We start from the raw sequence: 25,787 nt of genomic DNA, 5'->3' as shown, positions 1-25,787 counted from the left end.
AAGGGACAGACTTAAGAAGAAAACCTTGGAACAAGTATTTTCCAAATAAAGCCTTCCCCTGGAACTATCCTTTATAGATAATCATTTGATAATAAATGCTGTTTAACAGAGGATCAGATATTTCTTTAAGGATATTTATGAAGTATGTCACTGCTTCTCCCTTTAGGGTCAAGTTTTCCTCCTAGGTAAATCTGTATTGCTTTCTGAAAAGGAACCTGCAAATATAAGAAATTGTAGGAAAGAGGAAACAATTCCTCACAGTCTCATGATGTTAATAGGTCAGGTATGGGGTACATAGCATCAATTACCTTCCTTGGAAACCTTTAGTTTTTCAAGCATTAATATTTTAAAGTATCAGGCTGAATAACATTCCATTAACTGACACATGTCCAGAGTGCCCGTCAGTGCCTCACCAGCTTCAGAATGCTGTTTTATCCCTTTAAAAGGCTCTACATCTAATCTATAAGAAGTGTGCTTATTTTCAGAAGGAACAGCAGTCTTGCAAGCTTTATTTCTACTGTTTTTATTTAAATACTTTCTTGTAGATCAAAGGAAGATAAATAAGATACAGGAGCTCAAAATTCCACCTGAGAGCATGGGCTTTCCCTTGGAAGAGTCTGGTTGCAGCTTCCTGCTACAGGCACGTAAATGGACAGGAGGGAAAGACTTGTCCTTCAGATTGATCAAACATACTTGATACTCAAATTCTTCAAGGAATATTTCACCAGGGTAATGCTGAGCTTGAACAGAAAGTACACAAGAAACCCCTAAACGCCTATAGTCAGATGTGCAAAGCTATCCCTTTTCCAGTGTTAGATATGCAGGAGTGAAGCTGTTACACAAAAACCAAGACTGTCAAGCTATAAGCTTTTTTCCAGAAGTCATGTAAAACACCTTAAATCCAAAGATACTAGCAGAGCACTGAGGCTTTATACTAAAGTTTTTGTACAGAGGCTATATAATAGTAAAAACTGCCAAGCCCTTAAAAATGAGGTTACAGCTACTTCTGTTGAAGTAGAACACTTTTGTTCTTATAAACGTGTGCAAAAGTTGCCTGTATAAGTTAAGGCACATTCCCTTTAGGATATTATCTGTATGTTTGCTCAGTTATCTTCACCTGATGTTGCTCTTTTTGAGCTCTCTTAAGCTGATGTCAATGCCTCAAATGACAGTAAAGCACAGCCACTGTAACGAGAGAGGAGAATGGCCAAAGGTTAAATTTAGTAAAAATACCTCAGCAAATATGCATGTTCCCATTTCTAGCATGAGGAAGAAAGTCTGTTCTTACCAAAGTCATTTTAGGATCTTTCCTGAATGATTTAAATTTATCTCTCATTTAAGTCAGAAGAGTTTTGGGATGGTTTGCACATTCCTCATTTAGGTGCAGAAATTAGTTATGTTTGGGTAATAAGCAAGTCAAAGACATGCAGGAAAGCGTATGTCTCCAAACTTAGTCCTTGCTTCAGGGCAGTCTTGGTGCAGAAAGCAGCAGATACAGTCAATACTGTGAGTCACTACTGGCACCTGCATTTTACACTGCTGTTGACAGAAAAGGCAGGGAAGAATCCTGCATACACATCAGAATCACTACAAGGGATGAGTGCCTTCGGGTTCAAGTTGGTTTGTTAGAGAAAGCAATGGGATATTGGTACATTTTAAAATGGGTAACCTTTGTTGAGGCTGCTTACAAATATACAAGGTATATAAATCTAGCATTTACATGAATACATATGATCAGTCAGAATGGAGCAGGACAGACTCTATTCTTCACGGCCTTCCCCACCCAAAAAGAGCAGAGACCAGTTTAGAGCTAAATGAACTTACATTAACAAGGTTCAATTCTATAGTTCCAGTTTTCTCAGTATCCAGCTTCCTAAACATTTCTGTGATGGGAGAGAGATGACAGACAAGGATGAACATAGGAACTAATTGGAAAGCCTGCCCCATCCTTGCGCTTCAGGATCAAAAGGCAATTTAGTTCCAGAGTCTAACTATAACAGTCTACACCCCAAACCAGAAAGAAACACTTTATAAAGTCATCGCCTGCTCATGTGCAAGAATAAGACTGAACACTTTCAATACCTCATTCTGTAGAATTAGTCAATCTGTAAGTGTTTAGATCTTTTTTAAAGCTAACATTTAGTTGTTTGCATGAAGGACTGTCTGGCTCCAGTTCAGCAGTCTGGCCTAAAAGACCGATTCCTAGATCTAGGAGGATCATACACACTGGGTTGCTGGATTTATAGCTCAGCCTTGAAGTTGCCTTGGATCCAGCGCAGAGTTTTCTGAATAACTTACCCTGGACTTGAAACCACAAAGCAGTAGTGTCTGTCTAGTGATAAAGCATGTACTCACTGAACAGTGTTTCCAGCCGAATCAGACACCGGACAAAGTTATCAAAGTCAATGATGAGGTCTTCATCAGCAAAACGAGCCACAATGATTTGATGTAACTGGCAGTTTAATTTGAACCCTAAAAATATGATGGCAAGGATATAAAAGGTAAGAAGAACACACAAAAAGCTCTCCCCGGCAAAGCCCCGACCTTACACACTGACAGAAATTCAATTAGCTACTTTGGGTTCAATTCTCTAAGGAATATTGACTCCGCTTGGGAAATTCCCAGTGACCCTTTCTGTACTGGCAGTGATTTAGAGCTAAGTCACATCTGTTCTTCCTGCTCCATGTGCTCCCACACTTGTACTCCTGTTTCCCAGAGGACATGGCCAATTGCTCAAACTCATGGTCCTTCCCTGTATAACAAGGTGGCTGCCAAAATCAGCCCCCAGAGATCCCAGATGAAGCATTGGCTTTCTGTGGGCAAATGGGTCTCTTATCTACAAGGAGTAGATAAGACAACTAGATAAGACAGCTTCAGCACAAAAAGATGTGCTGCTCGTCTTACATGGTGACGAGAAGGGAAAGCTCCAGAGATCCCTAATGTGGGCATGAAGATGGCCCCAGATGAGGAAGTTAATTTGGGATCATATGGCTCTGGGATATCCTCCATCTCCTTGCTCACCATCGTAACTCAGATTTTCAACAGTGGTTGCAGTAGCAAATTGATTCTTAATGATGATGCTCTTGTGAGCATCACCCCTTGCTCAAGCCACTTCCATTCTCTAGGTCACAGTATCCTGGTTTTACAAGGCTTATGCCAAACACCCATACACCACAGACACTCACTGAAAGACAACAGTCTGCTGGTACAAGACCAGGTTGTTGCAGTTATTTGTGCTTCTCCAAAAGCTGGTTGCTGAAGACAACAACTGCAGTCCTGTCACTCCTTTGAGATGCTCTTAGTGTGCCTGCATGGCAAGACGCTGCCACACAAAGCCAAGAGCCCAGGCTGAGCAGCTACATTAACAGCAGCCTTCCACGTCTGGGACTACAGCTTACAAGTGATACACAGAAAACTAAGAGCATCTATCAACCCAGTATGAAACTGATAGACCCTAAAAAGGGACAGACCAACAGAAATACCTGCTGTTTCCAGCGCTCTCCTCATCTCATACGAACTCATGGTACCAGATCGATCCACATCAATTTCCCTGTAAATTTTCTGTGGAACACGAAACCCAAAGTCAAAACTTGAGAACAATTCAGAGCGTGATTTGGCTTTCATCAGAAGTGAAACACTTTGAAACGCAGCCCACATGTTACTTAGGAATGTTTCCAACACCGGTCTGAAGGACTACACTTATCTCTCAATTGGGGCTTTAGAAACTCATTTTAAGGGAACAGCCAAAGCAGATGAAGACTCTGGAGAACTCCTTGGATGCCTGTGCCAAATGGCACTATCCCTACCCAAAGCAGCAAGGCTGACACCAGACTTGCCCTGTTAGGTGGGAAGGCTCAACATACTTGGATCCGAGCTAGAAACCACTCAAAGGCAGGAAGGGAGCAGCCTCCCCTTCAGCCCTTCACTTAAGGACAAGAAGTCACCCCCCCCCAGGACTCCAAGGGACAAAACCTGGGAGACTGAGGGCACGGATGCACGGTGAGCAGAAAGAGTCCCTGCTCTGGGATGCATGACTGTATGCATTGTCAGAGGCAAACCGGTCTACAGCCACCTCTGCATCTGATTGCACCTCCCAAGAAGGTTGCACCTTACCTGGTATCTCTGAATCTTCGTCCAGAGGGTGTGGAACTCCTTCAGGCCCAGTTTACCACTCCCGTCATTCTCGTTCGAGTTAAGGGAATTTCTTTGGAGCAAGGAAAAAGGGGTTTCCCCTCCCTGTGCTGGCTTTACTTACATAGGCAGTTGTGACTTAATACTTTAAACAAGATCACTACAGTTAAAAGGATGCAGGTCCTCTCTGGAGGACTCATCCTGTTGAACACACAGTTGCTGTCTAGGATGTCTTTCTAAAACACCAAGATGATTGATTCAGGTTAAACTGTTCACAAGCATCTTCTTTGGTATTTTGGTACCCCTAGGTTCCCAATACATGTATTATACAGCCAAGACCATGCCATTTTGTTCTGCGCAGTTAGATCAACACCTGCAGTTACAGTCTGGATTATAAACAGGAAAAGCCACAACCAAGCCTGCTATTTGAACCTGCACAAAGAGCTAACAAAAGAACCTGGTCATGGCATCGGTCCCAAACCCCACTGAGGAGTCCCTGTAGACTGCTGGCTTTTACAACAAATTACAGCAGAGCATTGCTTTGTTTTGGTAAGTTTCCCTTTTCCCAACTATGCAATTCAACTCCCACTGCACAAGGAAGCTGAACACAACTATTCTTAGACTTGATCCTCCATCCCACACTTGTGCCCTTATTCTTAGGGGAAAAAAGCTCCTAAAATCCAACAAGTCTCTGCTTCCTGTGTTTGTCTCCTCATATTCTATTTGCTAAGTCCTCACAGCTTTATAATGCCCTTACTAACTCCAGACAAACAGTGCAGTGAAATACACCCCGATGTCCATGTTCCAACTCTACAGTCAAGGCTATCCACGCTGTGCTGAGAGCCAGATGCCTTTTCGCCACACAAACATCGCTTTGTCCCCTGGTAAACCAGAGCACAGATCAGTCCTGCCTGATAATGGGAGAATGCATGTGCCACGATTAGCAGTAATAGCAAGGACTACCATTTTTATTCAGGGGAACCAGGGTAAAACCAGCTTCTCCACCTCGGAAGTCATTAGCAGTACATCAGTATGGACCCACCACTGCAAAGGCAGCTCACCTACTTCAGCACAGGCAGAAGAGTATCACCTAGGAACAGCCTCAAAGGATACATCTAACAGGTCAACCATTATTTTGCATGTCTCAATACTAAAGCCATCAGATTTAATATCCTTGCCTGCAAAGAAAGAGCAAAAGGATTATCAGTGCATGCTGTACCACAGCACCCTCCTAAATAGCTCATGAACTCTATAAGCAGACTATACACATCAGCCCTTATTTGCTCTGTGTCATCAGTGGCTTCCTTTGCAACCAAAGAGGCTTAGGGTGAACATTAGCTGTGGTATTTCTCCAAGCAAACAGCCCAGTTAGCTTAGTTTGTAGCTGTGCTGCAGAAGCAAGAGATGGAGATGAAGCTTTCGTGCCCTTATTGTCTGCCTGCAAAGACAAGGGAGGGCTTTTGAGGGAGGCATGGACTTCTGACCCACAGACACCAGTGGCAGGTAGCTTCATGCAAGGGATGAACATCAAGCATGGTAACTGGCAATACACCATTGCTAACTGGCTGGTGCACACAGGCAGGTAACACAGTCCTGGCTACCAGGCTAAGCCTTAAAGAGGAACTTGTTTCTTGAGCACTGTTGAATGGAAGGGAAAACAATGCAGAGCCAAGCTCTGAATCACTACACAGAGAAAGAAGCCCAGAGTTTCCAAGTTCCTTCTCCTCCTCCTCAGGGTCACCCCAGACCATTGGCTGGGCTTGTTTGGCTGGCTAGTTTGAATCCTGACTGGTTCAATACTAGAGGAGCAGCAACACCTTCTCTGGATCATTACAAAGCATTAATCAAATCCATCCATCTTCCTGGCAACCAATCCCCAGTAGCAGATGCAGGGATAAAAGGCACCCATATGCATGCTGCCAAAGCACGTGTCCTGTTAAATACAGCTTCAGCTCCAGTGTGTCTGCAGCCCCCTGCAGCAGCAGAGAGAGCACATGGCTGTGGCCATATGGCCCCAAGCTGCAGGTCTGTGGCAAAGCCCAGGGTTTTGCTCTGCCCAGGTCAATGGTGTGCTCTGTGCTCCCACAGCCATGCTGGAAGCCTGCTGCTGGCCAACCAAAGCTGCCACTGGAAAAGGGACTTACGTTTAGCCATGATCTTATTCAAGATGTTGCGCAATTCGAAGGCGGAGATCTCTGCATCCTGGGGGAAGAGAGAGGTTTTCCGCTGTGAGCTGCAGTGAATCTAGCCCATCAGCAGCCTCTGACTCCTTTGGGCGAGGTGGCCAAGTTCAAACACCCCTTGGAGTTAATTTCCCTTGGGTGGAAACGCAATCAGGGTAAGCTCTCCACACCTCCCATTCCCAGGAGCACCTCCAGCTCCCAGGCATCAGCACGCTGAGCCCTCAGGCAAGGTGAGAGCAGCCTGGGGAGAAGGCACAGCCCAGCCCTCACCCCATCCACCAAATGCTCTGCCCAAAGGACAGAATTAGGGACCCACAGAGATAAAAGTCGAGCCTGAAGTTCAAAGAGAGCAAAGACTGCTTGCCAGGAGCGCTCACAAACCTGTTGTGTAAGGAGACGGGCAACGACACACATCTTTGCATGCACAATTATGCACACGCTTGAGATCTGAGTCAGCACAAGGATTAAACTCCATCCCGGGGGAGGCATTTCTCTTACCCACTCATTCATGCTACCAGTAAGATGTCAACAGAAGAACACTCACACTCCCTGCTAGCTGTCCAAAAAGCTTTTTAAAGCTGGGTTCGATGTCATCTTCACTGATCTCGGTCTACAAGAGAGAAACAGAGAATATGGAAAGGAGGAAATGTGCTTGAGAAGGACTTCATGCATTTCCTTGCCCCTAGTAAAACACAATTTAAATGGCAAAGTTGAAGGTACAGAGTACTTTTGCTTTGATTTAAATCAGTTTTATCTTCATTCAGTCAAAATGCCGGCGCAGCAAACACTGCAGGAATTCAGAATTTAAAATTCCTGCTGAAATTAAAATGTATTCAATTAAAAAATCACTACCAAATCCAGAACTTCACTATCGCTACTGTTACTATTGGACCATGTCTTAACTTAAAGCAAAGAAAGCAAAATGTCAGTTCTCATGCTGGGGGGGAATCACGCAGGGGAGTAGGTGCATTAATAGGCAAAACACCCTCAGCTCCAGCAAGGCTAAACACATGGAGCCACCACTTCCTCATGGAAACGATATCACATCAAAACCATCCCTATGGCTAAAGGGCTGCACTCCCGGCTGTCTGGAGAGCAAAGGGAACTGATTTTCTATGGCTCCTGTCACCTCTGCAGATTGTACCTGATCCCTTCTTCCTGGGGAGCCCAAGCTCACCACTCTGCATAAAGGAAAACATGCGTTTCCCTTACTGGTTGTGATGTTTCCATTTCAACTATGGATATTGACAGATCCCTTTACAGAGTGGGACAACAGTTCTTCGGAACAGACACACTCCAACCCCACTTACTTATGACAAAATCAACTTAAGTGCTTTAAACTAAGACATACCTCTTCAAAATTGGCCTCAATTTCATCATCAATAATCCTAGAAAGACAAAGAAACCAGTATTAAAATCACATCCTTTTTCTGTTGCTCTTCCTTCAAGTTTCAGGTTAGGAAAGAGCTACATACGTGGAGTTGGCATTCTTCTCTGAGAAGACTCGCAGGCAGAAATCCCCATTCTTGTTGGGCTCAAAGGTCGAGGGTACGACGATGTATTCCCCTGCAGGGAGCTTGAACCGGTTTAGCACTTCTCGGAGGTTGATAAAGGTGTTCGATTTTTCCCTTGCTTTGTTGGTCAGGAAGAAGTTTTTGCTCAGATGAATGTTTGTCTGGCCTGAAAACTTGGGAAAAAGCAAAGAAAGAGACAAACCCCCCCATGATTTGCATGTATTTGCATTACAGATTAACAGTATAATACATAGGGCAATTAGCTATGTCGCTTCAACAGAAGCGAATGAAGGAAGAGAAAGGGGTGGCTGCACCCCACCGTGGTGCTCCTGGGCTGCTCTGCAGATCACCTCAACAGCCATTCAGGTCACGCTTATGTTTTGCAGACGGTGATGGGTGTGTGAAGACATTGGCCAAGCTCTTTCCCAACTGGTTTTCTGTAGAGCGAGATGCCACCCGTCCCTCTGGTCCCCAAACTGGTGCCACCAGGACACTGTAGCTCAGCTCTTGCCTCACAGGTCAGGCTGCCTTAAAGCAAAGAGCCAGCTTATGGAGGGCTCCAAGAACAATAGTCTGTGCAGTATCAAAGCAGTGTAACATCTTCCAGAACAAACTCTCCTGCACAGGGTCTTACAGGTGGGTTATCTCAGCTCTAGAAGCAAACATCAGGCTCAGAGACCTACCACTTCCCATCCTCCTGGATTATTCAGCATGCAGAACCTGTAAGACCTGCTGTCACAGTGGGAGATAAAATTCCACCTTTTGGGGAAAAAAAAAGTCATGGGATTGTAGCTGGAGTGTTTTTTATGGGTATCAGGTTTCTGGACCACTATGGTGCCAAGCTGAGCAGCTGACAGGCATGCAGAAGGTATGCAAGAAGTTCAATCAACCGGGAGCACCATTTCCTCTCCTGATGAAACCACGTTTTACATAAGAGCAGCTGGTTTGAGCACAGCCTCCAGCACTGCAAGGCGCCCCAGCTGCTCTCAGGTTACACAGCCTCAACCTCACTCTTTCCTTTGAGGAGCAACAGCTCAGAGGTGTCTCCAGCCCTGCTTCATATTGCATAGGTATCAGTGCACTGCACACCTCTCTCATCCCCAGGGCATAGGGTTAGCTACCTGCAGGTAGGAACAGAGGGAAACCAATAAAGAGTGCCCAGGGAAGTGAGAATAAAACACCTCCCTGGAATATTGGTTGTGTGTCAAACAAACTGTGCAAACCTGAGAAAGCAGCGGCACTTTGGGGCAGCAAGCATGGGTCTGGGATGGGAGAAGACCCATGGAAGAGCAGCCCTGGTGAGTTTCCGCAGTACAGACTGCTCTTATCCCAACCCAAGGCACCCTGAAATGCATCACGGGCTCAAGGCCCCATACAGAATAAATGGACTCAAACTTTGGACTGTACAGCCAGTATTGTCCTGCAGTGAAGGAGGATCCTCTGAACTGTTTCTTCCCGCAAGCCATTCATCCCAGCTCTGCATCTTGCCCACCAATGCATGCTACGTACCTCTGGGGGCACCTGCAAGAAGAAAAGGAGAACAAGTTATCTGCTGGTTGAGTCAGCTCCAAGGCTACTCCTTTTCACCACTGGTTAGCAGGTAACATCCATGCTCTCGATAAAAAGGCTCTGTTTGAGGGGGAAGTGAACGCTGAGCCCATGTCACCCCATGCTGACTGCTCAGCTTCCCAAGTCCCTCCTGGAGGCAGCATGAGCACAGCCTGGCACAGTCACAGCCAGGGTCATGGTTCCCTGCTGACCCCCTCCACCCTGCAGCCCACAGTGATACCTTCTGGAGATTCACTTTCCCGACTATTTCTCCCCCCTTGTCTTTCACCCTCCCACCCCTTTGACCTCTCCATCATCTGGGCAAGACAATAATCCAGCTCTCCATTTCCTTATGTCTTCAGGAGACCTAGCTTTGTTTTACACTTCATTTGCCTACAGGGAGCAGATTCTTTGACAAGCTGGGACACTGGGAAAGCAAGCAGCTGCACACACTGCCTATAGATACAGAGCATCCCTCAGGCAAGACCATTACTCCTATTTCCACTGCCAGTTAAGCACCACTGCTTTGCAGCTCTGCATAAAACATCCTACTTCAGGGGTTACCATAAACACACCCCTGGCCCTTCATCCTGCAGGGGTTTTACAGGTGTTTTGACTGGTTCTGCTGCTGGTTTCACACTCCCCAAGCTAGTGCAGGCGCCCCAGCTAGGGTCACATCCTACCATGGTCACATCCCTACCATGGCTGCTCTCATTCTGCTGCTCACAGCTCTGACAAGTAGAGACCAGATTTCTGCACTTTTAATCTTGATTTTTTAAATAGCTTTTCTGTTCCTCCATTCTGGAATAGAGGTGGAAAGGGCTCTGCAGGTCACCTGGTCCAACCCACTACTCGAATGAAGGCTACTACCAAAGTTAATGACATTGCTCAGGACCTTGGTTTGAACATCTCCATGACAATAATAATGAATGCAGATTCCATCCCCTCTCTGGGTACCTGTGCTTCACCGCTGGTTTTATGGAGGATAATTTCCTGAACATCCAAGAGGAACTTCCCTTGCTGCAGCTGGTGTCTGCCTCAACCTGCCTCAATTCTGATGCCAAGCCCAGTCTGAGAACTGCACTACCCCAGTGTATAGAGAGAGCTTTCCTTTTCCCCCCATGCACCTCTACTGCCTTAACTTGCCTCATAAATCGCAAAGCCAATGGTGTGCATGTCCTCTCCCATCTTCCTCTGCCTCCGCCGGTGCTTCTGAATGAGGCCAATGAGGAAAGTACATCCCCTCTCAGGATCATCGGGGTCCTCATCTTCTTCCTCCAGCTTGATTAAATACTGTGGATTTGTCCAGAATGTGTCTGGAAAGTGGATTTATGCGAACTGCTCAGAGGCTTCTTTAGAAGCATCTGTGCTGATACAGACCTGTCAGCTAGAGCAGATGGGGCTCTGACTTCCAAATTCAGCTGCGAGAAGGAAAAACTAACATGCCTCCCCCCAGCCTTTACAACCACAATTGGACCCTATCAGGGAGCCACATTTCCCACTTGCACTTCTTGGACATCAGTCTTGGGCATCCTAGGTACATCCTCCTCCATAGGCCACCCAAAAGTAGCTCCCAGAAGCTCCAAGAGAAAGTACAAGTGGATCATAGAATCACAGAGTGGTTTGGGTTGGAAAGGACCTTAAGGTCACCCAGTTCCAGCACCCTGCAAACTATCACCCAAGGCTCTGTCCAACCTGGCCTTGAACACCGCCAGGGATGGAGCATTCACAGCCTCCCTGGGCAACCCATTCCAGTGCCTCACCACCCTAACAGGAAATAATTCCCTCCTTATATCCAATCAAAACTTCCCCTGTTTCAGTTTTAACCCATTACCCCTTGTCCTACCACTACAGTCCCTAATGAAGAGTCCCTCTCCAGCACCCCTGCAGGCCCCCTTCAGATACTGGATGAATAAAAGGTTTCCCTGTGTCTTACCTGGGTAATTCCTGCAGCCCCCCGCAGTGGCTCCTCGCCTCCAGTTCCCATCCAGCTTCAGGAGGCTCCACTTCTTGTACTTGTCACTTGCCAGGGTGTCTGGAGTCAGGTTGCAGATCTCCAGTCGGGAGTAATGCCTCAAGAAGTCGTTGAACGCCATCCTGTGGGAAGCGATGCCACTGGCAACGTCTGCTTAGGGCAGACATGTTTCCCATACACCACCTGGTCTATCCTCCTTCTCTCCTGCACTAGGATTTGGGGTGAATTTGCTCACTCACCTTGGAGAGTGCAGCGGGAGAGGTTACTCTGTGTGCTAAAGAGCATAGGAACATACACCCCCTCCTGCCTGCACACAGATCCAGTGGTACCTACCAGAACTCCCCATCTTCATGCCTCCTGGTCAGCCGCTCCCGCACCTCAGGGTCAACACCACTCCAGTTTGGGCAGCTGAAAGACAACCCCACATCAATTAGAGGGTATGGTAAGGCTTAACCCTAACGTAGCTGTTCTAGCACATGGATTTCACCTTCTCACAGCTCCACATGACTGTAACACTGCACAGTATCTAGCTGATAGCAACTCCAGAGCTCTCAAACCATAGCAGAATTAAAATACATGGGATATCAGACACCTCACTTAAACATCCAAGGAAGCTCACCACTGAGTCCAGGCTGTTAAATAACCAGAAAACACTGACAGGGTTCTAGGAATCACCAACCAAATCATGGAACGCTACAGGAAGGCACCACAGACTGTGATGCCCACATGGGAGATGACAGTGATGGGATGCTGCTTTGAAGGAGCTCAGAGTGAGCATCACATCCAGATGTGACTTACAGAGGAATCTAAGGCAGGGAGAAGACAGACGACAGCAGACACACGGTTGTACCCCTGCAGTAAAAGCCTCCTGGCAATGTACAAGCCATTGACTCACTTGTCATTCCATTTCCCAGTCCACTCCACTTCCCCCCAGGGATTTCTGATTCTGATCAGCTTCTGCACAGTTCCTCGGAATTTCACCTGACGGGATCAGAAGCGTACACAGAGTTACCCAGGGCACTCAGCACTGTGCTCCATCCCACCTTCTCTAGGGGAATTAAAGAACACAACAGAGCGATTATCTCAGTGCTACACATAACAATGTATGCACTCAGCTGGGCCAAAAGACACGAAATCAAACTGATCTGCAATGAGCTCCACACACCCAAGCCTGTCCAGAGAAGGTTTATTGCATGCACAAATCAAAGCTCATGATAACCAAAACGTCTGTTTCGTGCCACTAAGAAACCTACCTCTGATACGATTTCCAGCAAAGGGAGCGTAAAGCTGCTACAGGACTGCTAAAAAGCAGGTACAAGGGGATACTTCTCTAAAGTCATCATCCACGTATGAATTGCCTTTTCACATTCAGATGCCTTTTCCCCATCCCTATATAAGATGAGCCTGTTACAAGAGATGGGATACTTGGTCTGGCCACAACCCTTTTGACCACACGAACGCCCCACAGTGCAGCAGCATCATCCCCTCCTCACGCTGCACCCGAGGCCCTGGCTTGTTACCTGCTGATCCCTGCATGCACCGAGGCCAGGCCAAGCAAAGCTGTACGAGTTCCAGTGGGAACACCCAGCACTTATGTGGAGCACATGGTACTAATTTGAGGCAGAAGCTGGCGCACCTCTACAGCCCGAAGCCAAGAAAACCACACAGAGCAGCAGCAGGGAGTCCAGGCATGACACCCCAGTGCCTGACAGTGAATATCCCTACAAAGCCTGCACAGATCACCAAAGGAAAAGCCTGGCTAAGTTGTGCTTTTTGTGAACCAAGGTCAACAAAGCCCCTCTTCGCTGCCTTTGCTGCTAGAGGACAACATGCACACAGGTAAACGTGCCTGTTAAGCGCATCCCCCTCAGTGCAGCATGTCAGCATCTCTCTGCACCTCACCCTGAAGTTTCAGGGATCACTGCAGGAACAGTTCATGGAGAAGTAACTGCATCACACCCGTGGAAGGACACCACAATCTGCTTCCTTTGTCTCACTCTCGCCTGTACTCTTGGGCAGGCACACTGTGTTCCAGCACTGCGCCCTGCTGAAAGGTGCTCAGCGGGCACTGTAGGGACAGTAATGTTCGTTTTGCCTGGCGCACATCTCTCGCACATCCCTCTGTGCTTTACGGTACCAGTGCTGCCTTGCCATAGAGAAACATGCTGCAGGACCCATCACCAGCAGAGGGTAGTGTGCACTCTGCGCAGAGCTTCCCACGGCCCCGCTCCCTGGGAAACAGCAGTGCTTATGGCCAAAAAGTAAGGATAGTTTTTGTTCAAACCCCCAAAGAAGTCATGTTTTTATCCAACAACCACCAACTAATTCACTCCATTGAGAACAAAGCCCGATTCAGCAAACCGGGTGATACTCAATCTGCAGCGTTGAAGATGTGTTTGTGACTGGGCAGGACCATGCATGAGTCTGGCTGCATTTTGCCCCCCGGGGCAGCACACCTACCTCCTCTGCCCCGGTGACCGAGTACGCATGTCCCTTCACCAGCTTCTGGGTAGTGACTGCCTCCGACTCCGTTGCACTGGTGATCTGGAAGAGCAAGGAAAGTCAATGAGCATGCTTCCCATGCACAGGGGATCCAGGATTCCCCCTCCAAGAGCTCCAATCTCACTGGGAGGCTGCAGGGATGGTTTAGCTGCTGCACAGAGGAAATGAGAGTGACCCATGTGATAGAGCAGGGACAGCAGCACATGTGGCAATGCTGGAGTCCTAGGGTCCACATTTACGGCATGGGGTGCATGGCAGAAGCCCTGCACCACCGCAAAGATCCTTCCTGGCTCCAAAACACTTGGAGACGCATGAGAGGGGATGCACCACACCAAACACTGTACAAAGGGGATACGCATGATGAACTCCATGCTCTCGAGGGGCCAGAAGGGACACAGGGGGTAACCAGCCTGAGGCTGCCCAGGGATCACACACCAAGGCCCCAGCACTCTGCTTTGAGGTCAACTCCACAGCAGGGTGGGAGGTTCCTTTCCCCAGCACCACCACCCTAGACCTGTTGGGCAGGTGAGCAAGGGAAAAGGCTGCACTTTGGATGCCATTCATACCTGAAGGAGTATCACCCCCTCACTTCTCCACAGCTGTTACAATACTTGGGCAGCCTGGCCTATAAGCACTATAGAGAAAAGTCACTTCTTAGAAGTGACTGCCTGACATCTTGCTGTTATAACGCTTAACCCTCTGTGAAACATATGGCTGTCATTGCCTTCCCACCATTTCAGAAAGTGGGTGATCTGTAATCAAGCATATCTGAAGCTTAAAAAAAGGTTTTCTATTATAAACTGATATATATATATAATATTTATATTATAAATGGAGTCCTTGTAAATCATTTACTTTCCCTTTAGACATAACCAAGATGTTCATTTGGGAGCAGGGTGATTATCATACTAACAATACTTCGGCTCATTTCAGTAAGGCCAAAAGCAATGCTGAATCCTTGTAGGCAGGGCCAAAGCTCCTTTTCCTTCTCACAGGTTCAGCTTCCGATGAATGTTTTCCCATAAAGCCTTTTAAAACCCTGGCAACAGCCTGAGCCTCCCTGCTTTGGGAATGTTTTGGTACAATTTGTCTGACAAACAGGCTACAGAAGGGATGGAGGTTGCCACCTCTGAGCATCAGACCGCAGGAGCCATTAGCAGCAGCTTTCTGTCCAAACCCATTCAGCCTGTACCAACCTGCTGCCAAGCTACAGGCTTTCTTAAGACCAAAGATGTACACCAGGATCCCTCATGAGTTCCCTGTATGATTTGCCAGTAGCAACCTATGAAACAGCAAAAGCTCTAGGTCTCGTGGAAGACACACAGGGGAAGCAATGAGCTTTTACACATACACTAATGAATCCACATTTCAACCTAACCCTGCAGAAGGGCACATGCCTGGGTCACACTCTCTGGTCAAACTCTCCAGACACAAAGTAGAGCAGAGAACCACAGCAGAGGGGACCAGCATCCTTTGTGTACCTCCTGCAGACAGAGCACGGGTCCACCCCCGGCTGCCTACAAGCACAGCAAGAGCAGAGTGTCCAGCAATAAGCCCACCAACTCACATCGATGGAACAGCCAAGGAGAGAGCCTTTCTGAAGCGCCTTCTGAATGATCCTGAAGAGGTTGGGTGGTGCCTTCTGCAACTCATACCATTCTGCAATCCCTCCAGTGAAGTCCTCGAAGCCTTCAGTGGTGGTGCCACCAGACAGAGACTCATATGATCCATTCAGCCTGCACGAAAAGGGACACACACACACATACAGCCATCAAGCTCCCCATTTTCCTCTTCTCACACATACAACCATCAGGTTCCCTATTCTCCTCTTCTCTTGGAGAGGCATTCACTTGTGCCAACTGTCACAGCATTCCTACTTTCAACAGCACCACCAGCAGCTATGAACACCTCCTCCATTGCTTCTTAGACCTCTGCTTGGAAAGCCCAGCATAAAATGTTATATTATCCTGTATGCAGGATGTAGGTTTAGTCATATCAATGACAAAAATCATGGACACTATTTGACAAAAAGGAAACAATTCAAACAAATCAAACCCCAACAATTTGCCTCTATAGTTCTACAGTCATTTAATCCCTTTAACAATTATGGGTCTGATTTTCAGCTGATCTAAACTAGCTCCATTTCTGAAGTCAACTGAAAAGAGTAATGCTAGATGGCAGAATTTCTCCATGCCCATCCTAAAACTAGAAATTCAGATTTGTGCATCTTCACCTTCAATGGAGACCTGGACTCATGGACTGGTGGGTTTGCACACTAAGTGAAGCTGTAAGCCCTCACAGGCATGTAGAGCACATGAAACAAAGCTTTCCAAGCCCCAGTGACAGAAGACAGCACTCTAGGAACAGCCTTGCCATGAGATACAAGAGCTGTTTTTCTTGGCTTGCATCAATACTTTTGTCTGTTTGTCCCAATCACCTGACAGCAAAGCTTTAATAAAGCAGTTGTGGGGTATCCCAGAAGTTGTAAAGACTAATATATTAGGTTGACTTTTCAATGTGTCTATGCAGGTGAGGATGCTGTGAGGAAGCAGAGGCACTGGGAGATGGGAATGGGGTAAAACCCTGGCCTCAACTCACTTGGCATAGGCTTTCTCCAGCAGCGCGCTCCAGAACTCACTGCCCTCTGCTGAGTGCACGAAGAGCAGCTTCCCATTCTTGGTGGGCAGCCGGTCATCCACCACGACGTCCACCCACTCCCCGTACTGCCAGAACTGGAAGAGAACACAAACCCCTCGTCACTACCCCATGCTGCATGCTCAGGTCACCAGGACATTCAAACACCCATTCCTAGAGGAGAAGCAATGCCCCTCACAGCCAGCTTCGCCCACCCTGCTCAGGGAGGCATGTCCTCAGCTGGATCTGCTGATGGACGCCTGCTTCCTCCCACCATCACCCTTCCTGGATGCCTGTTTTTCTGCCTGGCTCTTTGATATTCCTCAAAGAGTGTCCAGCAAACACCACCCAGCCACATCGGCTCCTGGCCAACAGCACAGGGCAAGGGGGAGGCTGTTTTTCACCTACCTGGAAGTGGAAAATTCCTGCATATTTATCCTGGAAGCTCTGGTCTTTGGGAACAACACGAGCCAGAATTTCTTCATTTAGGGTGAGAGAGGCAATAGCAGCCAAGAGCCAACAGTCCCCTGTAATGAAAAAAAGGGGAAAAGAGACACTGTTCACGATTCATTATTCAAACTTTATCCTTTAGGTTTTGTATACTGCACAGCGCTCATCCATTAGAGCTAACAGTCACCTCGGCTGCGGTGAGATGATCCCTCCCATCACTTTACCTCTAAGGCAGATGAAACGCACGAACACAAACACCCACCATCTCCAGAGCAAGTTTCCTCTAAACCAAAGTAATAAAAGCAAAGCAAAAGCAGGCTTTCTATGATCTACCAACACACAGCCCCATGCTGGGACTGTTTGAAAGAAAACTTGATATTCAATGGGGTGTCTGCAAGTTAGGAAGCAGCATGGGGAAAAAGCAAAGAACAGGGCCTGTGGGCACACACAGGTACTCAAGGACTTGGTTTCTCCTCAAAAGGCCACGGTCTCCTCAAACATAGGCTGCTTCCCTTCTCCACGTTTAATAAGCATCTATTGACTTGCCATCCAGAGACCTATCCCATGGACAAGCTCCCTTTTGGCTCTCTTGCCAGCCTCTTACAGCACAGAAGCTCCTTTCACTTTATCCATCTCCGAAGCCTCTTGCTGAGACCTCTCTGTTTAGTTCCACATCTCATCTCTGGCACTAGTCACCAGAGAGTCAGGAAGGGTCTGAAGGCAGGCACTGTTCCCTAGTCCCACACACCTCTTCACCCATCCTGGGACAGAGCCAGCATACGCAGTGCCTGCACGGTAGTGCCCCAGGCTGTCTGGACAGTGTTTTTCCACACCATCTCCTACCACGCAGAGGGAGGCGACCACAACTATATAAACATTACCTCCATTTGTTGTACTTATTTTCAGAACCCAGTGTTTAACAGAGTGGTTACCTTCCTGCTCAGCCACGGGCCTCCTGCAACCCATTAACAAGATGATTAGAGATATAAAGACCCAGCTGATCTCAGCTCAACATAAACCCCCTTGTTCCCAGTATCAGGTCTGCTGTTGCCTTGCTTTATGAACACAGGGAGGTGGATATTACACATCAGATCCCACAAAATGGTCCTGCAGCATGTATAGGACTGCAGGTTCAAGAGCCATGAGCCATCCATGGCTGCTAGCAAGTTAAAGGCCAGCGAAGCAGCAGGCTGTATACAGCCTCCTAGAGAAGCGAGGGTCAAGAAAAGGTTCAAAAGCTCACAAGTGAGAAGCTGGGATCCAAATGGGAGAAATTCTTAAGCAGATTTAAATCTAAAGCAGCTCTTTGAGGGTCACCCTCAGGCCCAAACCCATCACCACTCAGCTTTAGGAGGAACACAGGCAACCTGCAATTCCCTCTTTGTTGCCCCTCGTTTTTCTCAGCTGATCCCCAGCAGCAGCTCAACAAATTGCATTTGTCCCATGGCCCTTTTCACATTGCAAGGACATTGGAAGATGTGAAATTGCAGACTCATTTCAAAACCTCAGAACCTTACATTATAGGTCCTACAGCAGAGCTGAGTAAAACCATCCACCCTTGGACTCTGCAACAAAGCTGCAGGCAGAGCTGAAGGCCCTTTGTGCACGCTCTGTAGGGTGGGTGGGAACAGCCCAAGGAATGCTCTATGCTCCTTGTTTGCAGTCAGCTGTGGAGGTGTTTTTCCCTACTCAATTGCTCAGCCTCCAGCACAAACCAGAGTTCACATTGCACAGTCTTGCTTGATCAGACAAACTCAACCATTCCAAGGGAACCCTGGAGCATCTCACATTAGCGCTACTGACCTCGCAAGAACTGTGCTGATTTAAATGAGTAGCAAGGCTGGCCCAGAGGGCAGCTGTCCTACCCTTCTTCCAAAGTGATGTTAGCTTTTCTATTCCATAAAGAAGATAGGGGCTGGGCAGGCAGAGAGCAGCACAGCAAGAGTAAAGGAACAACTCAACATGAGCCCAGTAGCTCAGGAAGTCTTGGTCAAGAAGCTGCTCAGGCATCTAGATAAGAGCATACACCGTTAAATGCTGTAATACATCTTTTGAGTCAGACTTCCCCTGTAGATAAGCACAGAGGCTCAAGGAGGAGAAACACCCCCAAAAGACCTCTAAGCACATAAGCAGAATTTATAAAGAATTTCCTTTACTTTCTAGCTGTTCCATTATGGCAGACAAGAAGAGACAGAATCCGTACAGTTTGTTGAAAAATCTCTCTGTTGAACTTTACACTGAGTTCTAAGGAGAATTTGGAGCCAGACAAACACAGATCTTAACTCACACAACTCTGGACAAGGTCTTCTTGAGATTAAGAGGCAGATGCAGCATATATGGGAGAAGCACCACCCTCTGGTTTTTGCATTTGAAGTGCTCAACAGGCAGGGTATCTCTCCCTTTCTGAACACTGAGCACTAAAAGCAGACCTGACAAGTCAAAGCCTGGATGAGAACAGATCTTGTGATAACACCTGGAGTTTTAGCCTGTGCTAAATAAGCCTAAGCAGGGTCTCTACCAAATAGTCTTAACTGTAAGAACTGGTACTTTTGTAAAGCTCTTGACAGTGACTTTCCTTTGATAGAGAAGCAAAGTCCAAGAGGACTCTATCAAACAGGTTCCCTAGATGAAGAATTTGAAAGGCGTGTTAGCAAAGCCATGTTTATCACGGAGAACTTTTGTAAGTGCACAATACGATAGGCAGAACAAGGTTACCAGAAAAGGCAATATTATCAGGCTGTGAGTTTATTTATATTGACAAATACTATTTTTCTCTTTCATGCTGCCTTTTTGCTGTTATCAGTGTTTTATTTTCCATTTCTATGTGTCTACCTCTGCATTACCGAACCTCCAGCTGTAGACAAGAACATTAAAAGAAAAATCAATTGCAAGGCAAGAATAGCCATAAGGGCTTAAAACTGAGATTGTGGAAAGCAAACACAAGCAAAGCATCCCATGAAGCACCTGGAGAACTGTAAGCAAAAGGCAGCTCTTCTGATCACCGCACAACCCACATGAGACTATGGGGTCAAAGGAAAAACGTACACCAGCCCATTAGACATATAGTTACTTTAAAACACTCATAGAATTACAACTACTCAATGTATTTACATTAATACCAGAGACTCCAGGAAGTTTTGGTTAGAAGCATGATGCTGCAGCAACCCATTTACAGCAGAGTGGCTGCCAGCATGGGAAACCCATACATCTAGTTTTCCAAATTCATCCTATTCATTATTTTTCCACACGTTTTTATGTAAGGAGGAGACACCTATGTCTCAACAGCAGAGCAGAGATACCGCACTGTGTACACCCCAGTGTTGTGATACCATGGTGACATCCCCTCCGAAGAAGGCGGTTAAGGGTGAATAAGCTTCCTCTCCCCGGTGGCTTTGGTTCCTCCCCTCTGCTGTCATGAGTCACCACGTCCCATGTGCTGTCATTCTGAGCCAAATACCTTCAGATCTGACACTGCAAAACTAACTCCAAATACTCAAAAGTTTCTCCTACAAAGGAACAAAACCACAATAGAGGATAATCCAAAGCCCAAGGGCAGCACTTTGGTGTCTGGAAAACTTAGCTAGCTGCTGCCTTGATGAGGAGATCCCCTTTTCTGTCCTGATGATCACCTATGCCTTTTATGCACATAATCTAGGTCAAACAACGAAACAAAAGTATAGGCTGCATCTGGCCCACAGACCAAAGACTCTTGAGCTAAAAGGAACATGCGTACCACTGCTCATCAGCCAGGCTGTTTGGTTTGTAACCTGCCAAGAAACCAGTTGCAGCAGTGATGGGAACATGTGCTTGGAATGCCTCCTCAGTCCCTGCAGCACTCTAAGATGTTCTGAAAGGCTAACAACAGCAATGAATCTCCGTGTAGGTACAGGTGTGCTGCTCTGCTGTCAAGCTTTTTGGAGGATAAACAGGACTACAAAAGCTTCCTATGGAAACGAGCAACATAATAAAAATAAAAAAGCATTTGTAAAGCACATCTGCTATCCTAATTGTGTAAAAAGGAAGAGATTCAATACAGGCTCTTAGTAACTCAATAGCCATACAGAGAAAAGATCAACAGCATCCAATTGTTACTCACCACTAAACGGTCACACAATACCAAAATCCTGGCCAGATTCATAAGAAGATAGTGGCATGAGTCATTGCAGTACTTTGTCGTGGTGAAAACAGTAATATAACCTGGAACACTAACATCCTCCTATATAAATGGTATTATTTTGCCTCCTGAAACAACAACTGGGAGTCAGTTCATATCCTTTGGTGATAGCATGCAACCTTATGAGAGCATGTGACTGGTCCGAAGACCATTAAGGCAACAATCGCTTTCATCAATTTAAATCAAGGTTTGGCACTAGCAACCACAATCCCACAACGTGAAAATGAAATCACAAATCTTTCATCCCAGTGCTCTTGCTGCCACATCTGGATAAGAAGGCTGGAAGCCTGCAGAAAGCAACTAAGTGCTTTCAGAAACCAGGATCTCTACAGAATGCCAGATGTTGAAATGGCATTAAAATAAACTCTATTTTCAAGCTGAACAACCCTCTAGCAGTAAAATTACACAATAAAAAAAAGAGGGCATGTGTGTTAAACACTGGGCATGCCTTATACCCAAACAGTAGTGGTGGGAGACATGACACTAGACATAGAGAACATGCAAAGGAAGCTGCTGACATGCCAAGGACTTCACTGATGACACAGTGGAGCCTAATCCATGTCACAGATGCTACTGGTGCACAAGGAGAACTAAATTCACAATCTCTGTATTATTTATTGTCAGGACATTTTGCACAAATTGTATCTAGTTATTAAAGCATGAACCTAAGTAACTTGTGAAAGAAAACACAAGCACAAAATACATGAAATAAGCTTCCCTATCCATTCTATTTTTGGACATGAAAGCACAAATAGCAGCATCAGGACTAGAAACTAAGAAGCTGCAACGTGGCTAATACTATGCCAATGAAAAGCAAACAAACAGAACTCTATTCCTTTGCCAAGCCTGCTGCAAAGTCACAACACACAGCATGTATTAGTCATGTTTCCCTACTCCGAGGGCTTTCCCTCAGCCGTGCTGTCAGTCTAGTCTTTAGATAAGAGGGTTGTCACCCTCTTCCTACAATTACAGGATAAATAGGAGCCTCCCTGCTTCCACCCCATCTTACTTCCTGGAGCATCCCCACAGCTGTCCTCCTTTACAGCCTCCACGCTGCTTTCTGGGAGGAGAGAAGAGGCACTTGCCTAAAAACACTCTGGCAGACAAGGCAGGAGAGAGTTCTGAGACCAGGATAGCTGTGCTCTGTGCACACACAGCCAGTTTAAGCTGCTCTCCTCCGGCTGTCCCCTCAGGCTTCCAGGTTTCAGGATGTCCTTCCTGGAATTCTCTCCCATGGGAAAGGAACGCCTCACTACACAGGCAACTGCTCTCCGAAGCAGAGGTTAGTCAGGTTGCTCTCAGACACATGGATGTGAATGTGAAAGGAGTTAAAAGCAATCAGAAGAGCCATCAGGAAACCAGTTTGTGCCATCCCTGCTCAATGCACCAGTAAGGCTGTGCTCAGTGGCCAAACACACACTGTCCCTAGCAGCAAATGCCCAGGAGAGGCAAGGAAGGTCTGATTTGATGCAAAGAGAGGTGGCAGGTTTCAACAGGATGTATTTAGAGTGAGTTACATACAGCTTAGTATGAACTGGGTGCTACTGGGGTAGCACCTGCATGGGAAGCTCAGCTTTCTGCCTCCAGCTTACCTAATGCCCCTTGGCAGATGTCTGTGCGCGTGGCTCCACCAGTTATGAACTGGGGGCTGGAACACAGCTCCTGGGAACAAAATAAGCCTCTTGTTACACATATCCACAGGTAAGGGGTGGGATTAGAACCCCACTTGCAGCAGATTTAAACAAGGGATTGACCACAGCAGAGATGGAGCAGGCCAGGAATGAGTGGGGCACCAGACATGTGAAGAGCAGTGAGGACAGTGACCAAAGCTTGTGGGCAGCCATCTCGCTTCACAGTGTGTGCCAGGAGGTCCACTGTGTTTTACAACATGTGCACACACCACTTTGCTGTTACCTCCCCACCACTGACTACCTCAAGGCCTTTAAGAAACATCCAGGCATCCCGGATGCATCTGACTCAATGGATGGCTCCCGTGGCCAGACAAGGCTGCTTCGGTAGCCACAAGCACAGGCTGAGCGAGGGCTCGGGAAGGAAACCCCCGCATCACAGACAGCTCCTCCCTGCTAAGGGAAACAGTCATGGATCTGAAGTGACAGCCCCACAACAAGCACTCTGTCCCCCGGGATTGCTCACGATGGAGAGACAAACGGCTTTGTTGCTGCTGGTTTTCCAGATAGAGCACGTTCCCCCGCCAGCCCGGACCCGGCGCAAAGGGACACCCATCCCAGGGTGCCGCAGCCGCCCGGTACTGCCGGGGGAGGCTGTGGGAGCGGGTCTGGGGGCGGAGAAACGAGCCAGGGGGGAGAAAGGGGAGCGCAAAGAGCACAGGCACAGGAGAGTGGGGTGGAAAGACGCGGTGATGCCGCTGAACGATGCTACCGAGCATCCCCCCCCCCTTACCCCCGCCGTACCGTGGGTCTGCGCCAGACGACGCCCTGCGTCTTGTAGGAGTTGGGTCCCAGCTCTCGGTAGCCGAGGGCAGCGGGGCCGGCGGGGAAGGAGGGGTCCTGGAAGAGCCGCCCCTCCTGCAGGCACTGCTCCCGCAGCGCCCCGAAGTCCTGCCCCAGGTAGGGCACGGCACGGCTGTGCCGCCCCGCTCCCGCCGCCGCCGCCCGCTCCTTCGCCACCGCCGCCGCCATCCCCGACATCGCCGTGCCCCGCCCCGGCTCGGCCTGACCCCCACCACCGCTGGGTGGGTGTCACGAGTGTCGCCAGTGCTCAGCCCCGCTGCACCGGGGTGAAGAAACAGCCCCACCGGTCAGCGTGTCCCCATAGAGCGAGAGCACACACGTGTTCTGTAAAGGGCGGCTACAAACAAGAGGCTCCCTCTTTATGTAGTCACATGGAAGAGAGGAGGGGTTATCCCGTAGTCGTTAGGGTTGGAAGGGACCTCGAGATCATCCAGTCCGTCTCCCCTGCCAAGGGAGGGTCACTAGAGCAGGCTACACAAGAATGCATCCAGGCGGGTTTGGAATGTCTCCAGAGAGGGACACTCCACAGCCTGTTCCAGGGCACAAGTTACTCCTGGGTGAGATCCTGACTGGACACTAGAGGGAAATTTCTCACAATGAAAACAACCAGCCATTGGAATAACGGGAAGTGGTGGGCTTCCCAGTGTTGGACGTGTTTAAGGTTTGGCTGGACAGGGTGCTGTGCTATCTAGTCTAGGTCGTTCTTTGCCTGAGAAGGCTGGACCAGATGATCCTTGAGGTCCCATCCAACCTTGTATTCTATGATTTTATGTATACATCAATTAAAAAATTGGTATTTCCTGCATAAACCCCAGAAGTATCCATGTCCAAATCTGTAAGCTTAGAAAAAAGTCAAAGAAAGAGGAAAAACTAATATGGCTCAAAAACTAATATGGTACATACGTACCCTGTATTGTCATCCTGTTACAGCTTTGAACGCTGTATGCAACAGAAATGATTTCCAGCTTGATTTGCTGGTGGCAACCAAAGCACGTGTTGCTGTCACCGCTCACATGAGCCCACCTACACCCCCCTGCACAGCCCAAACCACATGCAATGAGCTCCCCCAGATGTGCGCCCCAGCCACACGGTGCAGGGAGTGTCCCTGTTTCAGCAGGGAGCTGCTGCCAGGGATGTCTGAAACGCTGCTGCTGGCACCCACGTACTGTGGCAGCTCTCCAAGGCACAATTCAAGCCATTTGCTTCATATTTTAGGCCTGACTCAGGATGTGCTGAGTGCCAGGCAGCATTCCCAGGCAGTGCTGCACCCCCTGCCTGTGCTACTGCCTTGGAAGGAGAGGCACCTCCTTTTCTGTGTTCTGTCCCAAGCCCTGGATGCACTAAGCGCTTGTTTGGAACCAACTTACCTGACTAAAATGAATGTTATTGTTGGAAAAATGCCTAAAGCACCATAAAGTACCCAACTGTACCATTTGCTGAGATGTGGTGGGAAGCTTTCCTTGAAAATTACAAATCAGAGGTTTTTCTTCATTGCTGATAGAGACACAGTGCCCTGATGCACTGGGAAACTATCCATTTGCTAAGTGGTTTTGGACTTCAATCACTTCTGATTCCTCTGCCTATACTCAGCACAGGTCCTAGACAGTTAGGTAGGAAGTTATTACTATTAAACAAGAAAACAAGATAAGCTTTGCCCGGTCAATTCACAATGCAGCAGAAGAGGGTCCCCAAAACCATTGAAGTTAGGTTTGAGAGTAGTATGAGCCCCACCAGCCAGCAGTGTCTATGTAGATAGAACCATGCAAGAGAGCATTCCTGACTTCACCTTTGAGGGTGTCCAAAACTGGCCCACGTGCAGACTAGCTTCACTCTGCTTTGAAGGTGTCTCCTCTTCCTTATGGGTCAGAGGGGCTCTCTTCATAAGGAAAATAATGGTATTTGTAGCAGATTATTGGGGCATGTGGGAAATCAGTCACACATGGAGAACTAGGAGTGGATCAAATACATGCTGTAAGTGCCAGTACATGCTGCTTGCACTCAATCACTGGTACACCATTAGCCAAGGTCTCCAGCATGGCTGTGCTGAAGCTAGCAGGACACAGGAGGATGGTTTTACTTGCCTGTTTCAATTCATTAAGCACTGCTAAATGATCCCTTAAGCAAGAAGGCCATCTACTGAACCGGGAGACTGAGAGAGGCACCTCACCCCTTGGGAGTTTAACT

The 25,787-nt window shown here is 47.6% G+C and overlaps 1 protein-coding gene across 1 annotated transcript; it reads right to left on the bottom strand.

Annotated features, from left to right (window-relative positions):
- Positions 1-507: 507 nt before the first annotated feature.
- Positions 508-23,791, bottom strand: CAPN2 (calpain 2). The gene is given in 20 exon segments (XM_061350457.1): positions 508-1,185; positions 1,825-1,883; positions 2,356-2,472; positions 3,483-3,561; positions 4,114-4,182; positions 5,245-5,309; positions 6,276-6,333; positions 6,859-6,924; positions 7,666-7,702; positions 7,790-7,994; positions 10,504-10,692; positions 11,313-11,473; positions 11,685-11,759; positions 12,247-12,332; positions 13,812-13,895; positions 15,421-15,589; positions 16,452-16,585; positions 16,896-17,014; positions 22,704-22,773; positions 23,544-23,791. Coding segments are annotated over 20 exon segments (2,103 nt in total). The 5' UTR covers positions 23,781-23,791; the 3' UTR covers positions 508-1,161.
- Between the last annotated feature and the right edge of the window lie 1,996 nt (positions 23,792-25,787).

This window comes from Neopsephotus bourkii, unplaced genomic scaffold (assembly GCF_033783945.1).
Source record: "Neopsephotus bourkii isolate Nb327-2 ecotype Australia unplaced genomic scaffold, CSIRO-AGI_Nbou_v1 NB_518, whole genome shotgun sequence".
NCBI lineage: Eukaryota > Metazoa > Chordata > Aves > Psittaciformes > Psittacidae > Neopsephotus > Neopsephotus bourkii.
Note: the sequence above shows the minus strand (reverse complement) of the source record. Positions and strands in the feature narration are given on the sequence as shown.